Raw genomic sequence first — 16988 nt, 5'->3', positions numbered from 1 at the left:
AGCAGTTTCAGATAATTATGGCTATTCTTTGATCGTACACTAAAACAGTATGAAACCCTATCATTGAGCTTTTTTGTGCCTTTGAATGGATCTTTTATCTATGCAAGAGGTCCACTGGGTTGTAAAGTTTTTCTCAATACTGACAGATTTCACTATCCAATATAAAAATATATATATTCATAAATATTTAACTGCTGATCTCATCAGAAAAGTTTTTAAGTAATGAAAAGCTGTCAAGCTCATGGTGGTAGATACAAGTTTTCCAAAATTCTAATTTTCACCTGAAACTTAAGAGTTTATCATTTGCAACAGGTGCTGCCAGTTGTCTGGAGTGACAGGCTCAGGTGGTTTGTTTTGAAATGTCTACCACACACCCAAGCATGAATAATGACGGTCTGAGTCATTCGTTAACATAAAGAGTGTGCCGTGGAGCAAAGTGGCTAGTCCAGCACACACGGCACAAATGGCTCTCCAGAAACAAGCATTGAGTCCCCGTCACAGCAAAAGTGTGTTCTGTATACTGGACATGCAGACTCACCCAGAATACTAAGACATGCTAGGATTTAATGCAACTGTTTCCTCAACGACATTCTGAGAAGAAACAGATTTTTTCTTTTCCTACATCTGGTTGGTCTGGCAGTGAAGAGCACACTATGGCGTCAATGTGAACACGGTGAAAATGGTAAGTACTGTGCTGGTCTGACTCTGGAAGAAGCTCTGGCCCAGAAGGCCTTGTCAAAAGCTGGCCAGGGATGTCTGTGGGCCACATTTTGAGAGCTGCTGTGTTAGACCTTACGACTCAGAAGATGATTAGCATGGAGTTGGCCTAAAGGAGCCCAAAATTTAGAGGAGGGGGAGCATGGCAGTGTCCCTTCCTGTCCCCCATCTTCTGCCCCAGCACTTTGCCATTTCCTCCTCCTTGTCCCACAGTGTTAAAAATGACTGTGTACTTCCACGGTCACTGTGTATCCCCCGAAACCTAACAGAGCCTGGTATACAGTAGGTGCTCAATGACTGCTTAAAAAAAAAATCAGTTACACACAAATGTTCACAGCATTTTTCATGACATTCATAAGTGGATAAACAGATTTTGGTATATTATTCAGCAATAAAAAGGAACAAAGTAATGCCTGGCACAGTACAAATGAACCTGGAAGCATGCTAAGTAAAGAAGATGGTCACAAAAGACCACAGACTGTACGATTCCCTTGGTATGAAATGTCCAGAATAAGCACCTCTAGGGAATCTAGTGGTTGTCTATGGCTGGGGGATAGTTGAAGGATGTGAAGTTTCTTTTGGGGGTAAAAAAATGCTCTAAAAACAATTTGTGAATTACACAATAAAGCTGTGGCGAAGGGCGTAAGAGAAAGAAGGGATGCCACATGTGCAGTCTAACAGGGGAAGCCATGGGTCCAAGCTCACGGCCAAGCCAAATGACCGAAAGAACAGAATTCTGTGGGACTTACAGGACAGGAACCAGAAGGAATAAAGAAACTACAGAGATAATTTCTTCTGTTGTATCATATCGCCTTTTATGGAGTGGCCACTTGAAAAATTAAGAGGGTCAGGACAAAAAAAATGAATGAAATACTGGGTGGTGAGAAGAGAGGAAAAGAAACCCAGGAAGAGACGGCCCTAAAGCAAAGGTCACTCAAACAGAATCACAGGAGCGAAAAGGAAGGCGACCGTGGCCATCGCCAAGGAGTGACTGGCCTCTCACTCACCCCCCTACAGATTCAATCTCACCTTATATTCATCCAGCCAAACGTGTGCCAGCCTCAAGGAGTTGTGTGTCATGGTGTCCTGGCCTTCAGGAGACCCGTATGGTCGCCTTTTTCGGAAAATGTGTCCGACTCTAGAGCAAGGGATGATGAAGAGTTTCCCCCCACACATCCAAATCTGGGCAGAAGCAAAGTATGTTAACAGCGGCCTCTCATTGCTATGAAATCAATGTATGGATTTTTATGAAATTAATCTTTATTAAATAGGTGTTTATGAAACTTTCCAAACTGTTTTATTAGACACAACTATTCAAATACAAAGACATAACTATCCAAATACAAGAAAGCCACAGGGTACATTTAAAGAATTATTTGTCTTTATAATTGTTTTCAGTGTAATACTCCTCACTACCATGTGTCAAAAATTGCACTTACCATAACACTGTTGTTTTAATAAATTAAGGAACTTGATCTTTGGGACTTGGGAACAAAGAATGCTTATTACTAACTGGTCCATCCATCCTTATATACTTTTTTTTGTAGAAAAATGCTTTTTATAAAATATACATAGTGCTCGACTGAGATTCAAAAGATATGGTCTACATTTTGCTCTTGACTATCTGAGTTTATAGTTTCATTTTTGTAGGACTCAAGAATTACCTTATCTAATTATATCTATTATTTCAACTTTAAATCTAAAGGTTATTAGGAAAAACTGCCTTTTAAAAACACCATGGTTAATATATGTGCAGAAATACAAACTGCCATCTGGGCCTGGAGACGGAGGCGGGAAGGGACACGGGTGAGGAAGGGGAGGTCTGAGTCCTTCCCTCTTCTTCCTGCCTTTTCCAGACACTGTCCTACCACAGACGCTGCCCCTACAATCACTTTCCAACTTAAGCAACTGCAGAAGTGGGCAGACCATGAAAGGTGACTTTTTTCCTCAGGTTGGAGGTGCCTGTACATATAAAGGATTCAGGAAGCTATGTATATACACATGGGCTGATGATGTAATTTTACATATAAATTATAAACCAGGATACTTCTGAAAGTAAAATGAGGAGCTACTAATTTTTCCGGAATACATGTGAACCAGGATGGTCCTAGGCATCAGGGAAACCTGATCCCCTAACTATACATATCCAGGGTTTTCAAGTAAGATTAATTAACTGACAACAAAACTCTAAATGCACATTAAGGCTTATGAATTGATAACCAACCATCCTTCTGACATTCTGAATCGACATTTTCCAGATCTTAAGGTAAAGTAGCATTCATTAAGGACAATGTTAATTAAGAAAATCAGAGAATTTATAGAAAACATGGATCATGGATGAAAATTGTATTCCACTACAAAGTTAATAATTAAGCATGAAAAAAATTACCCGAAATGATATTTCCAAATTTTCTCCTCCCCAGATATCCATGCCACTGTCATACTGTCCAAGTTCATTGAAATAGTGTCTGTTCATGGCAAACAGTCCTCCAGCCATTGTGGGTGACCTAACAAAGGAAAATAATTACTGTGCCAATTCCATAGAGTCCATTAGGCACTGTTTTTGTTTTTAAGATTTCAGTGCAGCTTTGGAACACTACTAATAAAAACCAGATTATAAGGGAGTGAGCAGGGCCACATCACTGAACTGTTTAGGTTGCTCATGATACACATGCTGGATACCTGGCAAATGAAGGCTACTTTTTTCTAACTATCAGCAGTATTTTTTAAATTATAGCCACTGTTGACAGAAATCTATCTGAAATAAGTTATTTAATTCCTTCTGACAGTCTACAGAGCCACTGGGATGAAAACTAGACTCCAGAGCCTGCCAGAGGGGGACCGAACAAATCAATACCTGAAGCTGGATGCACACATGTTAGACCAGCGGCTCTCAAATAGGATGATTCCGTCCCCAAGCAAACATGTTAACGTCTGGAGACATTTTTAGCTGTCACAACTGGAGCCAGGAGTGCCACTGGCATGTGACAGGATGAAACCAGGGATGCTGCTAAATAGCCTCACACGTACAAGACAGTCCTGCACACCAGACAACAACGTGGCCTAAGATGCCAGTACTGCCGAGGCCGAGAAACGCTGTGTCAATGGGAGGCTCTGAAGTCAGCTGACCCTTCCAGAGACGCAAGGCCAGCTCACTTCCTGAAACGGGATTAAGGGGATTATGGATTCTCGTCCCAAATTCTGCCTGCCCAAAGTGAAGCAAAATTTTCTTCGCAAGAAATCATCCTGGGTCTGAATGTATTTATATAATTTTTCACATACATCTGGAACTGAACAAAAAACGAACAAATAACCATGCAATCTGGAAGAAAAAAATCACATGAAAGAAAAAAGTAATCTACAACAGAAACAAATGTGCAGGGGTTTCAAATCACATAGTTACCAGGTATAGACTTTAAAATAACTGTTCAATATATTTATAAGGATAAAAGACATGTTTGAGAATTTGGCAGATAATTAGATGCTACCAAAAAAGAAGCAAATTATACCTATCTGAAAAACACTTCAAACAGTAAAGAACAGAAACAAATTTAAGCAGCCAGTGGAAGAGGTCACCTTCAAAGGAAACAAAAACAAGACCGTGAACACAGGAAGCCAGAGGTTCTTGAATGAAACTTTCGAAGTTCTGAATGAATATATCTGCCAACCCAGAAAGGGACATTGAGTAAAATTATTCTTCAAAATAATGGTGAAACAGAAAAAGAGTAAGAACCAGAAGGTCCAACCCCAGGACATACTGAAGTATGTTCTTTAGTCAGAATGAAAATAGTCCCAGACAGAAGTCTGCCGAGGCAGAAAGAATGAGTAACATAAAAGAAGTAAGTGGATAAACCTAAATGAATACAGTTACATAAAAAATGTAGGCTCATAAAATTCACACATAACATGCATTTCAACAATGTAACTTGAGGGGGAATAACTGAAGTATGAACATTGAGATTATTATGCAGTTTGCAGAAACTACCAATTTATATTACACTTTGGTTAAGTCAAGGGTTTGTGTTGTATTCTCTAGGGAAGCCACAAAACAGTATGTATAACATCTAATAATGGGCAGCAGTTGGGAACATTAACAATAATAAATCTGAACTCAGACCAAAAGAAGGCAAGAGAAGAGAAAAAAGAACACAGAACACATAGAATATGCAAACAGTACCACTGTAACCATAAACACAAAATTTAAGTAATAGCAACTGAACACCCTAATTAAAGGATATAGTTTTTCACAGCGGTTTAAAAATAAATCATAATAAAACAAAAGCAACTATATGCTGCTTGCAAGAAACACACCTAAATATAAGATTCTGGAAAGACCGGCAACAAAAGGGAAGAAAAGTCCTACAAGGGACACACTAATCAAAACAAAGCTGGAACAGCCACATCAATGTCACATGGTATAGCAGAAGTTTCACGGATATAAAGACAATTTATAATGATGAATGGTTTCATTTACCAGAAGATTTAATAATTCTAAGTTTCCATGCATCTATTAACAGACTCAAAATATATGAAAATGTATGAAGGAACAAATACACTGTTGTGGAAACGTTAATATATACCATATTCAATAACTGATAGAATATTCAGTAACTGATAGAATGTAAATTTGGTAAAAATATGTAATATTTGAATAACAATAAATTTGACCAAACCAATACAAAATCCCATCTTTAAGAGCTGCAGAAAATACAAAATTTCCAGTTACACAAAGGATATTTACAAAAAGTGCTCATACACCAGACCATAAAGCAAACCTCGCCAATTTCCAGAGGATTAAAATCATTTAGAGTATGTTCTCTGACCACAGTGTAAGCTATCTAGGAATAAATAACTATAAAATCTCTGTATGTCTGGAAAATAGTAAATGTACTGCTTAATAACCCACAAACAGAGGAAACATCTCAATGAAAATACTGTAAATTAAATGATAAAAAGTGATATGATTTGTGGGATGCAGCTAAAGCCATGATTATTAGAAAATTGTCTTGAATACACGTATTAGAAAGAGGTTGAAAGTTTTGAAAATCTAAATGTCCAACTCAGGAAGTTAGCAACACTGAAATAAAAGTGAAATAGTTTATAGAAGGGGAGAAAGAGTGGAACAGAAGTGGAAGGAGAAAGGGGGGCACCGATGTCCTCACTGTACAAGGAGGGGTATCAAATGATGCTGTCAGAAGTCAACAGAGTAAGTAACAGATTTTTCTCAGGTTTCATAGGTACCAACCAACACATCACTAAAAAAGAGCTACACTGCAACACCAGGAGTAGAAGGGAGTGACGCAAACGAGCCAAGCTTCATGTCCCTGCAGAGAGGGTCTACAGTTGGCGCGATGTTGAAAAGAGGAATGTTTATGATCTAGAGTTAAGGAGTAAGAAATGAAAGACCAAAAATAAAAATAGTTCAAGGAATTTGCCTTTGTGGAAAAGGGCTGAGAATAGGGAAGAAAGGCTAGAACCCACCAACCTCACATCCTGGGCTCTCCTATACTATTTGTTATTGAAAACATGGTTTTAACTAAAAATATTAAAAATGAAAACAATGAAAACCAATGCCTATGATGATAATGGGAAAGGCAAAAACTGGCAGCTGCACAGAAACTAGAATGAGAATACACGGACAGCCTGGGGCCCCTGCCCTGGTAATGGTGAACACAAAATATACCTACTGGACCACACCGACCCCAACTTCAGAGAAAGAAGACAGACAACCCAAAAGTGTAGGAAGAAATGGAGTCACCACTACTACTACCTGCCTCCAGTCGCCCGGCATGAGCTTGTAGAGGACAGAAACCCAGATGCACCGTCCCCAGAGGCCACCCTGCCCCAAGGTGTGCTCCGCACCTAACTCAAAGCTAGAGAGCCAGGAGGAAGGAGGTGACTCCACTGACTCCCCGGCAGGTAACGTAAGGATCTCAAGCATGGGAAGACATCTAAGAGCTGGGCGTGCTTTTCTCATGGGCCTCACAAGGCACTGCCTGAGACCTGCTCCCACAGCCTGCGGGGAGCAGAGGCAAGCCTGCTCTGCAGTGCGGCTCAGCACCTGGAACCGACCGACATCTCAGCCTCCCCTGCGAGTCTGGTTCACATGAAAGAAGCTGGCGAGTACCCAAAGGCCAGCTGAGGAACTGGGGCAAAGTTCTAGTTCCTGAGGTGCTGGGAAAACATGATGTAGTCAAGGTGGGCAAGGGCAGCCCCACGACCAGGCAGTTCACGGCTGCACACTGAAAACCACGGGTAAGAATGCTGCTAACAGCATGTTGTAAATGGTAAAAAAAACCACTGAGAACAACCCAGCCTCCCCACCAACAGTAAACTGGGTAAGTAAGTCATGATATGTTAACGGAACAGAACACCACATGGCAATGAAAGCGAACTGCCAGAGCTGCGTACCGCACTGCACATCAGCCCTAAAGCGATGCTGAGTAGAAGCAGCCAGGACCAAACGGCAGGTCCCATGGCTGCATCTGATGTCCAAGAGCAGGCAAAACTGTCTGGTTTAGAAATGCATACACAGGTGGTAAAACTCTACAGGAAAGCAAGGCAGTGATCACCAGGCCAGGGTAATGGCCTCTCTTAGGGACAAGGGCAGGCGGTGAGACCAGGAGGGGCTGTGTGGGGGACAACTGGGTGCTGTTTCTTCCCCTAGGCGGTAGTTATACAGTTGTTCACATTAGAACCATGGATTAAACTGTATGCACATATACATGTCTGTATTTTTTATGTATGCTATTTTTCATAAAAAAAAAAAATTTTTAAGTAGGTCCAAGAACTTTAAAAAGTATAGACAAACCTCTGAAATCTACTTAAAAGAGAACAAAAATAAAAAGAAATAAGATAAAAGCAAGTTTATAATATTAGATAATATGGATGAGAATTGAAAAATAAGTCATATACTATGACTAGTAGCTGTACTAGTAGGAATCTGTCTGAAAATCTTAGTTACTGAAAAGGTTTGTGTAATAAAATGTTCTTCAAAGGCCCACCCACAGGAGCCAGGAACTGCAGTTAACGGCCAAGGCAGTGGAGCATGGACACCGACATAACCCACAGCACATGGGGAACTCCCACGGGGTCCTGTGCAACAGTTATTCCCCAAGATATTGCTGACTTTGTCTGCCTTTCTCACAGAGCTGTGAATCCTGAGGGAGTGGACAATTTCTTATTTGTCAATCTTTTCTTAGGACTTGGCATACTGCATAAAATTCAGTAAGCACTCAAGAATTTTTAATGGACAAATCAAGCCAACACTTTTGTTCCTTGCAAAGGAGGGACTATGTTTAAAATGTTTTTTCTCTTTTAAAGAAGTACTGGTGGGAATCTTTCAAATACACAAAAGAACTCTTACTTTATTGGTGCAGTTGCTCCTTCTGGTCTTCCAAGCTCAGAAAGGGGAACGAGATCCCATTTGAAGTGCAGCCCCCAGTTGAATCCTCCCCGCACCACCGGGGATGAGCTGTAGGCCAGCGTGTCCGCACTGATGATATCGATCACCGGGCACACCACAGTCCGCTGGTCGTGCTGGACGGCAGCCAGCAAGGGCTGCAGCCACATCACATTCACTTCGCAGTGGCTGTCCAGGAACACCAGGACGTCTCCTGCGGACACAAACAACAGAGGCCCAGAGCTTCACAGCACTCAGCTCAGGAAACAGAACTACACTCTTTCAGCCCACACAATGAAGCCATTACTCTACTGCCCATGAGAAACAGGACGCCTCTTACCAGGTATTCTGTGTGAAGTGTACTCCTCCTACTGAGGAATATAAACAAATAATATGCACAGCTCTTGAAAAAATGTACGATTTAGATTCTCCTCATTAAAAAGATTCAGTCTCACAGGAACAATTAAGTTTGCCAGACAGTCAGGTATGGAAAGTGATGTAGTGACAGTGGCGACGGTGGCCAGGTGTGTGTAGACATTCTACCCTCAATGTAGTGTACACTCCCGCCTCAGCAAGCAGTGGGCAGAGGACGTAACTGCATGTTCCGTGGTGATGCAATCATCAGTTATCCTCTCAGGACTGAGAGAAGCACAGACGCCTCTCAGGTCAGCGACACAGATCCCTTCTGTGGATCTGCCCTTGACTAACACACATTCATTTCTTTTTCTTCCATTTTCTACCTTTCATTTCAAACCCCCAACCTTGTTGGGTGTAGTGGCTCTCATCGGCCAATGGGATATACTGTTCTTCTGGTTAGTAAAATAAAAATCATGAAGATTTTATCTTGTATTTTTAACTCCTCTTGATAAAAGTGAGGAGTGAGGGTTTCTTTGATAATCCCAAATTTCTTTGATAACTTCATGGTTATTCTGGGAAACTCTGAATCTCATCATCAGATTACTATTCTACAAGGTTTATCCATGAAATACATTGAGATAGATTTTACATGAATTATTTAAAAGAATCTATTTCAATTATTTAAAAGCACTTATTACCTATTTCAGGTAATGACAGCAGAAATACCTCAGGCAATAAAGTTCTCCGTGATGACAGTGAGTCAGACATGTAAGTTCAATGTCTGTACACAGCTCACCAGACTCCTTTTAATACAGAAAGGCAAAACTGTTCAGCCTGTATACTAGTCAGTGTGACGTGAAGTCAATTCACTCAACGTTCCTTCGAGGAAAACATGTATTCATAGCTTTCAATTCTAAAATGTTAAATTGGTAATAATTGAGAAAAGTAACTAAATGAAGATTATATATATCTACTTGCACTGAACCTGAGAGTAACTTCACCAAAACTGGCTTCTGACAGATCCTAAACTGTATTTGAACAAGGACCAACAGACCAGAAAAGAAAAAACTATGCACCTATTACTATCTGAAAAAAAAGAGTCTCAGTAATATTGTAACAGTAAAATATTTCAAATGGTATAATGTTGTCATTCCCCACAATTTTCTATCTCAATTCAGCAGGTTTTTAACTAGAATTCCAAAGAAGAAAAATCATAAACCTTGAATTCAATCTGCATATGAATGCAGACTGGATGTTAATTACTTCAGTTTACTGTGGGTTTAAGAGAAAGGAAGGAAGAAAGATTCTAAAAATGAAGTTCCAACTAAACCCAGAAAATGGGACAGCAAGTAGTGCACAGGGGTGGTGGTGGCAGCAAGCAGTGCCAACCACCTCAAACCCCAGTGACTGGTTATCTCGAGGAGGGTGCTGTACAGGAAGGTAGGAGCTGTTGTCAGTACTCAGAAATGACCCCCAAAGTTCTGGAATTCTCAAATTACCATCATGACTCTTTTTTTTGCCATATCCATGCACTTACCTGCAATATTATACACCTAGTATTTTTTAACTGATTCATTTATTTTAACTCATTTAAAGAGAAAAAAAATGTTTTTGATCGAAAGCATACATGAAAATCAGGATGACCAACTTCACAGAGGGGACCATAAAAACAAATACAATGGAATTGATATAACGTAACTGGAGGCTAACCAGGTACCTTTTCTGCAGAAGACTGAATCTGACACCTTTTCTTTCTATTTAAAAGGAAGATTGGTGCATATTAGAAAGGTTTTAAAGATAGATGAATAATGGTGGAGACTTTATCTTTGATAGAATCAGAAAGATTGAGATGGAATGTTAAAGAAAATACCTTTATACTTGTATAAATCAATTTTTAATATTACGTCCATTTACCCAAATGAAATCATGATGCACCAGTGGTATGCCTCGTACTTCAGGAGGTACTGGCATAATTCAAATCAAACATATATTTTAAACTGTGTATTGAAAAAATGACAAAAGTTCAGTTGTATTTTGGTTTGGACTCTGCTTATATAAGATGAACAGGACATAAAATGACTTGGGGGCGATAATGAACAGTAGGGGCCACTATGAAAATACATCAGTGGGCCTGGCATTCACCTCCGAGGAGTCTGTGCTTTAGGATGGCAGGCTGGAGTTCTAAGAAGACCTCTCCCACCCTGAACGAGCCTCATTCCTCCTGCTGGCAGCACCCATCTAAGACACCACTTTTCACAGACCTCTGCACCGTCAGCAAAGGCTCCAAGGACAGAGCCCTTGTCACTCAACACCCACCAGGAAAACACAATGGGAAGTTATACCTGTAGAGTGGGTTGCTCCAATCATTCTTCCTCGAATCAATCCCTCACGCTTTGCATTTCTTATTACTTTAACTTTTCCAGGGAGGTATTTTTGGACATATTCATCTAGTTCTCCTTTCAAATCATCTAAAAATAGAGGCCAATAATTATTCAAACCACATGAGGCATGTACAAAGATATATCCAAAGCAGATGGCTTGGAGCTCTTAGACCAGGGTTCTAATTTCAACTCCACCACTTAACAGCTATGGGATCTTGAGCAAACTACTTAGTATTTCCACCTCTGTAAAATGGGAATACAACCTACAACCTATCTCTCAAGGTAGCTGGGAACTGAATGACTAGCATAAATAAAAAGCCTTCCATCCTGCTGCGTGCACATGACAGCACTCTTAGGACTAGCCTATGCTGAATTAAAGAAACATGCATACAGTATGTACTGAACCATAAAGTGATGGCCTTAAGAGATCATCAAGGAGCTATCAGAATGCAATCCACTTTTACCTGGGGACATTTGGTATAACAGACTTATTAGATAAAGCCAAGGCATTATACCCAGTGAAAAGAGCCAGTCTCAAAAGGCCACATGTGATTCCATTTATATAACATTCTTGAAACGACAAAATCATAAAGCGGAAAAAAAAAGAAAAAGAATATCATACAGGTTGCCAGATTTATGGGATGATGGGGTCAAGGGAAGGGGGCTGAATATAGAGGGGTAGCATGAAGGAGATCTTTGGGGTGATGGAGTAGTACCTTGATTGCAGTGGGGCTTACAGGAATCTACACATGGGATAAAATGACACAGAACTGCACACACATATTGTACCAATGTCAAATTCCTGATTTTGATATTGTACCACAGTTAAGTAAGATGTAACCAATGGGGGAAACTGGGTAAAGAGATACAAGGACATCTTTGTAACTTACTGACTAATCCATAGTTATACTGAAATAAAGATTTTTTTTTTTAAAGACAGGCCAAGGGTAGGGTGATAGCTGGAACCTAGAATTATGTATATAAATGTTTTATCACTGTGTTGTACACTTGAAACTAATGTAATGTAATACTGTGCGTCAACTACCCTTTAATAAAAAATAATTATCTAAAAAAAAAAGATAGGCCAAGGGAAGAATTTCAAGGGTTAAATTTGGGTACCAGTTTCTAAGCAGATTACAAAGATATGCCATTTCCTCAAAATGAATGGCCAGGCATTTATTTGTGGTTGGCTCCACTGCAATTTCTTCCACCACGTATTCAAATGGTCAGCTCTGCTGATGTGATCAATGCGATAGTGAACACCGCCCCAGATCCCATATTGCAGCATCCCTCACCGAAGTCACTGTCATCATCCACAAGAACGATTTCATGAAGAAGCCGGGCTGGCGTACGGTCGAGGACGCTGTGCACAGTCCGGAGCAAGGCAGACAACGCTTCGTTGTAGAAACAGATAACAACACTAGCAACTGGCAGATCCATCGGGTAAGATCTGTCTTTACATCTGCCAAGACGGGTGGTGAGGGAATAACAACATTTTAAAAGGCTTGAATGTTTTAGGTTATTATTCACTGAACATTAACTGCCCCATTGTTCAGCCTCTTTCTTACATTATAACAACAGTTTTTTAAAACGCACTTAAAAGAACAATGTAGTTTCTTTAGAGTTTTACATTTTACTAATAATTTCACCCTCTGATACCTGCTAGTCTACTTATTTTTAGGTCAATGTTAATTTAAAAAACGAATTTTTTTTGTACAGAGGTTACATAACAATGTATTATTTTTACTGAAACCACTGCAAGTTTTTAATGCAGCACTCACAAGCAGATACTCCGCTTCACCTGAATGACGTTTTGAACAAAAATATAAAACTTTGTATTTGAAAATTTCACTTTCTGTCCAATCATACAAACTATATCACGTTACTGGAAGGGCTTCCATGTGAACAATGATATGTTAAGAAGGATTAGGTAGCTTTAAGCAACAACAATAAAAAGCCACTAACTTAGAGAATAAAATCCTTAATTTCACGTTCTTCTGCATGGCATACAAAACCTTCCATTGGCTGGGCCCTGCCAACCTCCATCCTCTAAGCACTCTTCCATGCTTTGTGTCAGTCCCTCTGACAAACCACACAGCTTCATGCCTCAGCCTACCCCCTGTGCTTGGGAACAGGGAGTACTGCATCATCGCTCAGTCAGCACCCTTGGCATAGCCTCCCTGACCACTTCGGTCTGGGGGCTCCCACTTCACCAATTCCTCATTTTTATGCTACCGCAATTACACCACTTTCCTCACCTACCTTCCCTGCTAGACTCTAAGCCCTGTGACCCAGGAACTGCCTTACTCTGTTTATTTCTGGGGCCTAATACAGTGTCTGGCAAACAGTGGTGCTCAAAACAGTCCATGGAATGACTGACTAGGCATGTGAATGAAAAGCTCTGCAAATAGAAGTGAGATGATGGGTGTAACTCTACACTGATTTTAATTCCTTTTGGCATGAATCCAATAAACATTTACAACAAAGTTATGTTCAGAAGGTTATGTAATTATATGCAGTTAGCACTTCCTTCCTTTTTCCCATATGATTTTAAATTGCAAGAGACATAGCAAGCTCTACAACTTTGTTCTGCAATCTTATAGACTACATAGCTTCAGGCGTAATAAGAGTAGAAATCTGCCTTAAGTTTCCTACAATCCTGAATAATGAAGCCTAACTGCAAAATATGAGCAGCATGCTCATGATGTGCACTGGCACTGAAAGCACTGCTACTAGACTGGATGAGCAGGAACTAGTAAGGACCATACGCCACACTCCTGGTGTCTGGCACATCTCTATGGCAGCCCAAGCGGTTGCTAATCAGCACGTTGAAGGCGTGTTTCTGATAGCCCAAGTCTCTCAGCTCCTGGTCACGTTCATTAAAAATCATACCTGCCAAAGAGCAAAGTTACCATTAGTGTGTTAAGTCTGGAAAGGATTATTACAATTACTATTATGATATTCTGATCACCTCTTGTAACCAAAAGCCAGGTTTCTCAAATCTAGGCTGCCTTTTCAAAAAACGAGGTTAAAGTTAAGTTTTTATCATTCTAGCTCAAAAAGCAAGTGTACCTTAACAATAACTGATAACCACCCACTAGCCACAATTTTAAGAATATTTTCAAGAGAAAAACTTACCTATGACCAAGAAAAGAGAACTTAATGATTTTTCCCCAAAAGCATTAGATTACAGAACCCACAGGGACCTCAACAGGCCCCAATTATAGGCAAGTTTTTATATGAACCCCTTCCCTAAAAAAACACTGTTGACAGACTTTTCTATACATGTCTCCAGTTGCAGACTTTAATCAGCTTCACAGTTAAGAAATTCTTCCACAGATATAATCAACATCACAATGTAACATTCTTGCTCTAATACTGTCAGAAATCTGTCCTTGACACAGAATGAAAAGGTCTCCTTTTGCTTTCTTTCCCGTGTCAAACTTTTAGCCTCTCCTCACAGAACAACTCCCATGTACCAGCATTTCCCAAAGAAAACTAATTCTACTGGACATTAATAGACGTTAAAAAGAAAAAAAGATTTCGTGGTCAAGTAATTCAGGGCAACACTGGATTTTGAGAGTCAAATAGATTTCTCCTTTCTTTTTATGTCAGGACAATTCTGATCCTTTAATGATGTTGACTATTTTATGGAGATCCAGATGTGAGGGGATGGGGTACAGAATGCAGTGCTTCCCTAATTTATTTGACTACAGATGCCTCAAGACCACAGATTTCCAGATTCACTCTGGGAAACACTACCTCTTTCTATGCTTTCTCTATGGAACTTCTGAAGCTGGAATATATCCTTTTATAAATACAAAAGAACATAGCTCTATTAGCATTTTACACAAAGATGGAAACAGCACAGACTCTGGTTATGCTCAAGACATAAAAGAAATAAAAACTGCTTGATACCCAGTACCTACAACAGTGCCTTGCACAAATCAGAATCTCAATAAATACTCCTTGATTCAATGACAACTATCTCATACTAAAAGGATTATTTTCTACTATATATAACCTCCTGAGGAAAAATTATTTCCTACTAAAAGATCATTTTATGTCCCTTGACAAATGAATGAAGTGTGTGTGTGTGTGTGTGTGTGTGTGCGCACATGTGCACGTAATGTAATACTACTCAGTAATAAAAAAGAAGTAAACCTTACCATTTACAATATGGCTGGACCTTGACAGCATTATGCCAAGTGAAATAAGCCAGAAAAAGACAAATACTGCGTGATCTTACTTTTTTGTGAAATCTAAAAACAAGCAAATTAATTGAAACAGAGGACAGACTTGTGTTGCCAGAGGTTAGGGGAGTAGGATAAGTGAGGGCAGTTGGGTGAAGGTAGTCAACAGGTACAGACTTCCAGTTATAAGGTCAGTCAGTCCTGGGATGTAATGTACAGAATGGTGACTATAGTTAACAATACTGTACTGAATATCTGAAAGTTGCTAAGAGAATAGATCTTAAAGTTCTCATCACAAGAAAAAAAAAGGTAACTGTGAGATGATGTTAACTAAACATATTAAATCATTTCACAATATATGCATATACGAAATCATTATGTTGTACCTCTAAAACTAATACAACATTGTATGTCAATTATACCTCAATAAACTAGAAAAATCACTTACTTTTCTCTCTTCCCTGCTCAAAGGTACAAATTTCAATTAATCACCATGCCAAAGGACCTAGAGTTCAACCTCATAAGTGCAAATTAAATCAGAAAATCGATTTTTAACCTTTTTGTTTGTAATTGTTGTTGGTAATCTATTTTTTCACAAGTTCTTCCCCTGTTTAGAAATCAGCACACTTTTAACGATTACTATACTGATTTCTATAAATTCCTTCTAAATTAAGTTTTCTTCATATAGGAAATTTGGTAGTTTTCCCCCTTTTTTTATTGTGGTAAAATAAAATGTACATCACATAAAATTTATCATCAGTAACATTTAGCACATTTACAATGTTGTGCAACTACCACATCCAGACGCAGAACGTCTATGCCACCCCAATATGAAACCCAGCGCACATCAAAGTAGTCACTCCACAGTCTTCACTTCCCCAGCCCCTGGTGAGCACTATCAATCAGCTTTTAGTCTCTGAATTTGCCTGATGTGGATATTTCATGTAAACAGAGTCACAACATTTGACCTTTTGTGTCCTACTTCTTTCACTTCTCAGGTCTCCAAGCTTCATCCAGGTTGTAGCACCTGGTATAACTTCATTCCTTTTTATGCCTGGGTAAATATCCTACTGTATGGATATACATTTTGTTTGTCCCTTCATCCGCTGATGGACATTTAAGTTGTCTACACCTTTTTCTATTGAGAATAGTGCTGCTATGAACATTCACGTACATATTTTGTTAGAACACTTATTTGGAATTCTTTTGGGGCATGTTTATCTTATTGTCTCCACCAAACTGGTTCCCCAGCAGATGGGCCATTTTACATTCATGCCAGCAGTGTATGAGAGTTCCAGTTACTCCACATCTTTAGCAACACTTTCTATTTTCCTTTTTTAGAAAAATTATAACCATCCTAGCAAGTGTGAAATGGTATCTCATTGTAGTTTTGGCTTGTATTTGAGTAATTATGTTGAACATCTTACCATGTACTTTTTGGCCATTTGTATATATTCTTAGAGAAATGTCTCTCAAATCCTTTGCCCATTTTTAAGCTGGGCTATTTGTCTTCTTATTGCTGAGTTGAAAGAGTTCTTTAAATATTCTGAAGGAACTGTGCTAGAAATATGATTTGCAAACATGTTCTCCTATACTGTGGTTTTTCTTTTTTTCACTTCTTTGATAGTATTCTTTTGATGTACAGATTTTTAATTTCAATGAAATCAAATTTATTTTTTGTTTCTTGTACTTTTGATATCACAGCTAAAAAATCACTACCAAATCCAAGGTCATGGAGATTGACCACTATGAATTCTTTTAAGGGTTTATGGTTTTAGCTCTGAAACCCATTTTGAGTTCATTTTTATGTATGATATGAAATAAGGGTCCAACTTCATTCCTTTGTAAGGTATCTAGCTGTCCCAGCACCATTTGTTGGAAAGACTATCCCTTCCCCCATTAAAATGGTCTTGGCACCTTTTTTGAACATCAGTTGAC

General features: G+C 39.3%; 1 protein-coding gene across 5 annotated transcripts in view; it reads right to left on the bottom strand.

Annotated features, from left to right (window-relative positions):
• The window catches only part of GALNT11 (polypeptide N-acetylgalactosaminyltransferase 11), a 51759-nt gene that overhangs the window by 4797 nt on the left and 29974 nt on the right, over positions 1-16988 (bottom strand). For 4 of the 5 annotated variants that reach the window (XM_036899556.2, XM_036899555.2, XM_036899551.2 and 1 more), the window contains exons 3-8: positions 13626-13749; positions 12153-12319; positions 10819-10944; positions 8084-8333; positions 3107-3224; positions 1747-1899 (exon numbers count right to left, since the gene is read on the bottom strand). In XM_036899556.2, coding sequence (XP_036755451.1) covers positions 1747-1899; positions 3107-3224; positions 8084-8333; positions 10819-10944; positions 12153-12319; positions 13626-13749 — 938 coding nt within the window. Of the gene's footprint in view, positions 1-1746; positions 1900-3106; positions 3225-8083; positions 8334-10818; positions 10945-12152; positions 12320-12822; positions 13604-13625; positions 13750-16988 lie in introns of those variants that run through there. The other variant, XM_036899557.2, reaches the window with a different exon arrangement.

The sequence above is a fragment of the Manis pentadactyla genome, chromosome 7 (assembly GCF_030020395.1).
Source record: "Manis pentadactyla isolate mManPen7 chromosome 7, mManPen7.hap1, whole genome shotgun sequence".
NCBI classification, from domain to species: Eukaryota; Metazoa; Chordata; class Mammalia; order Pholidota; family Manidae; genus Manis; species Manis pentadactyla.
Note: the sequence above shows the minus strand (reverse complement) of the source record. Positions and strands in the feature narration are given on the sequence as shown.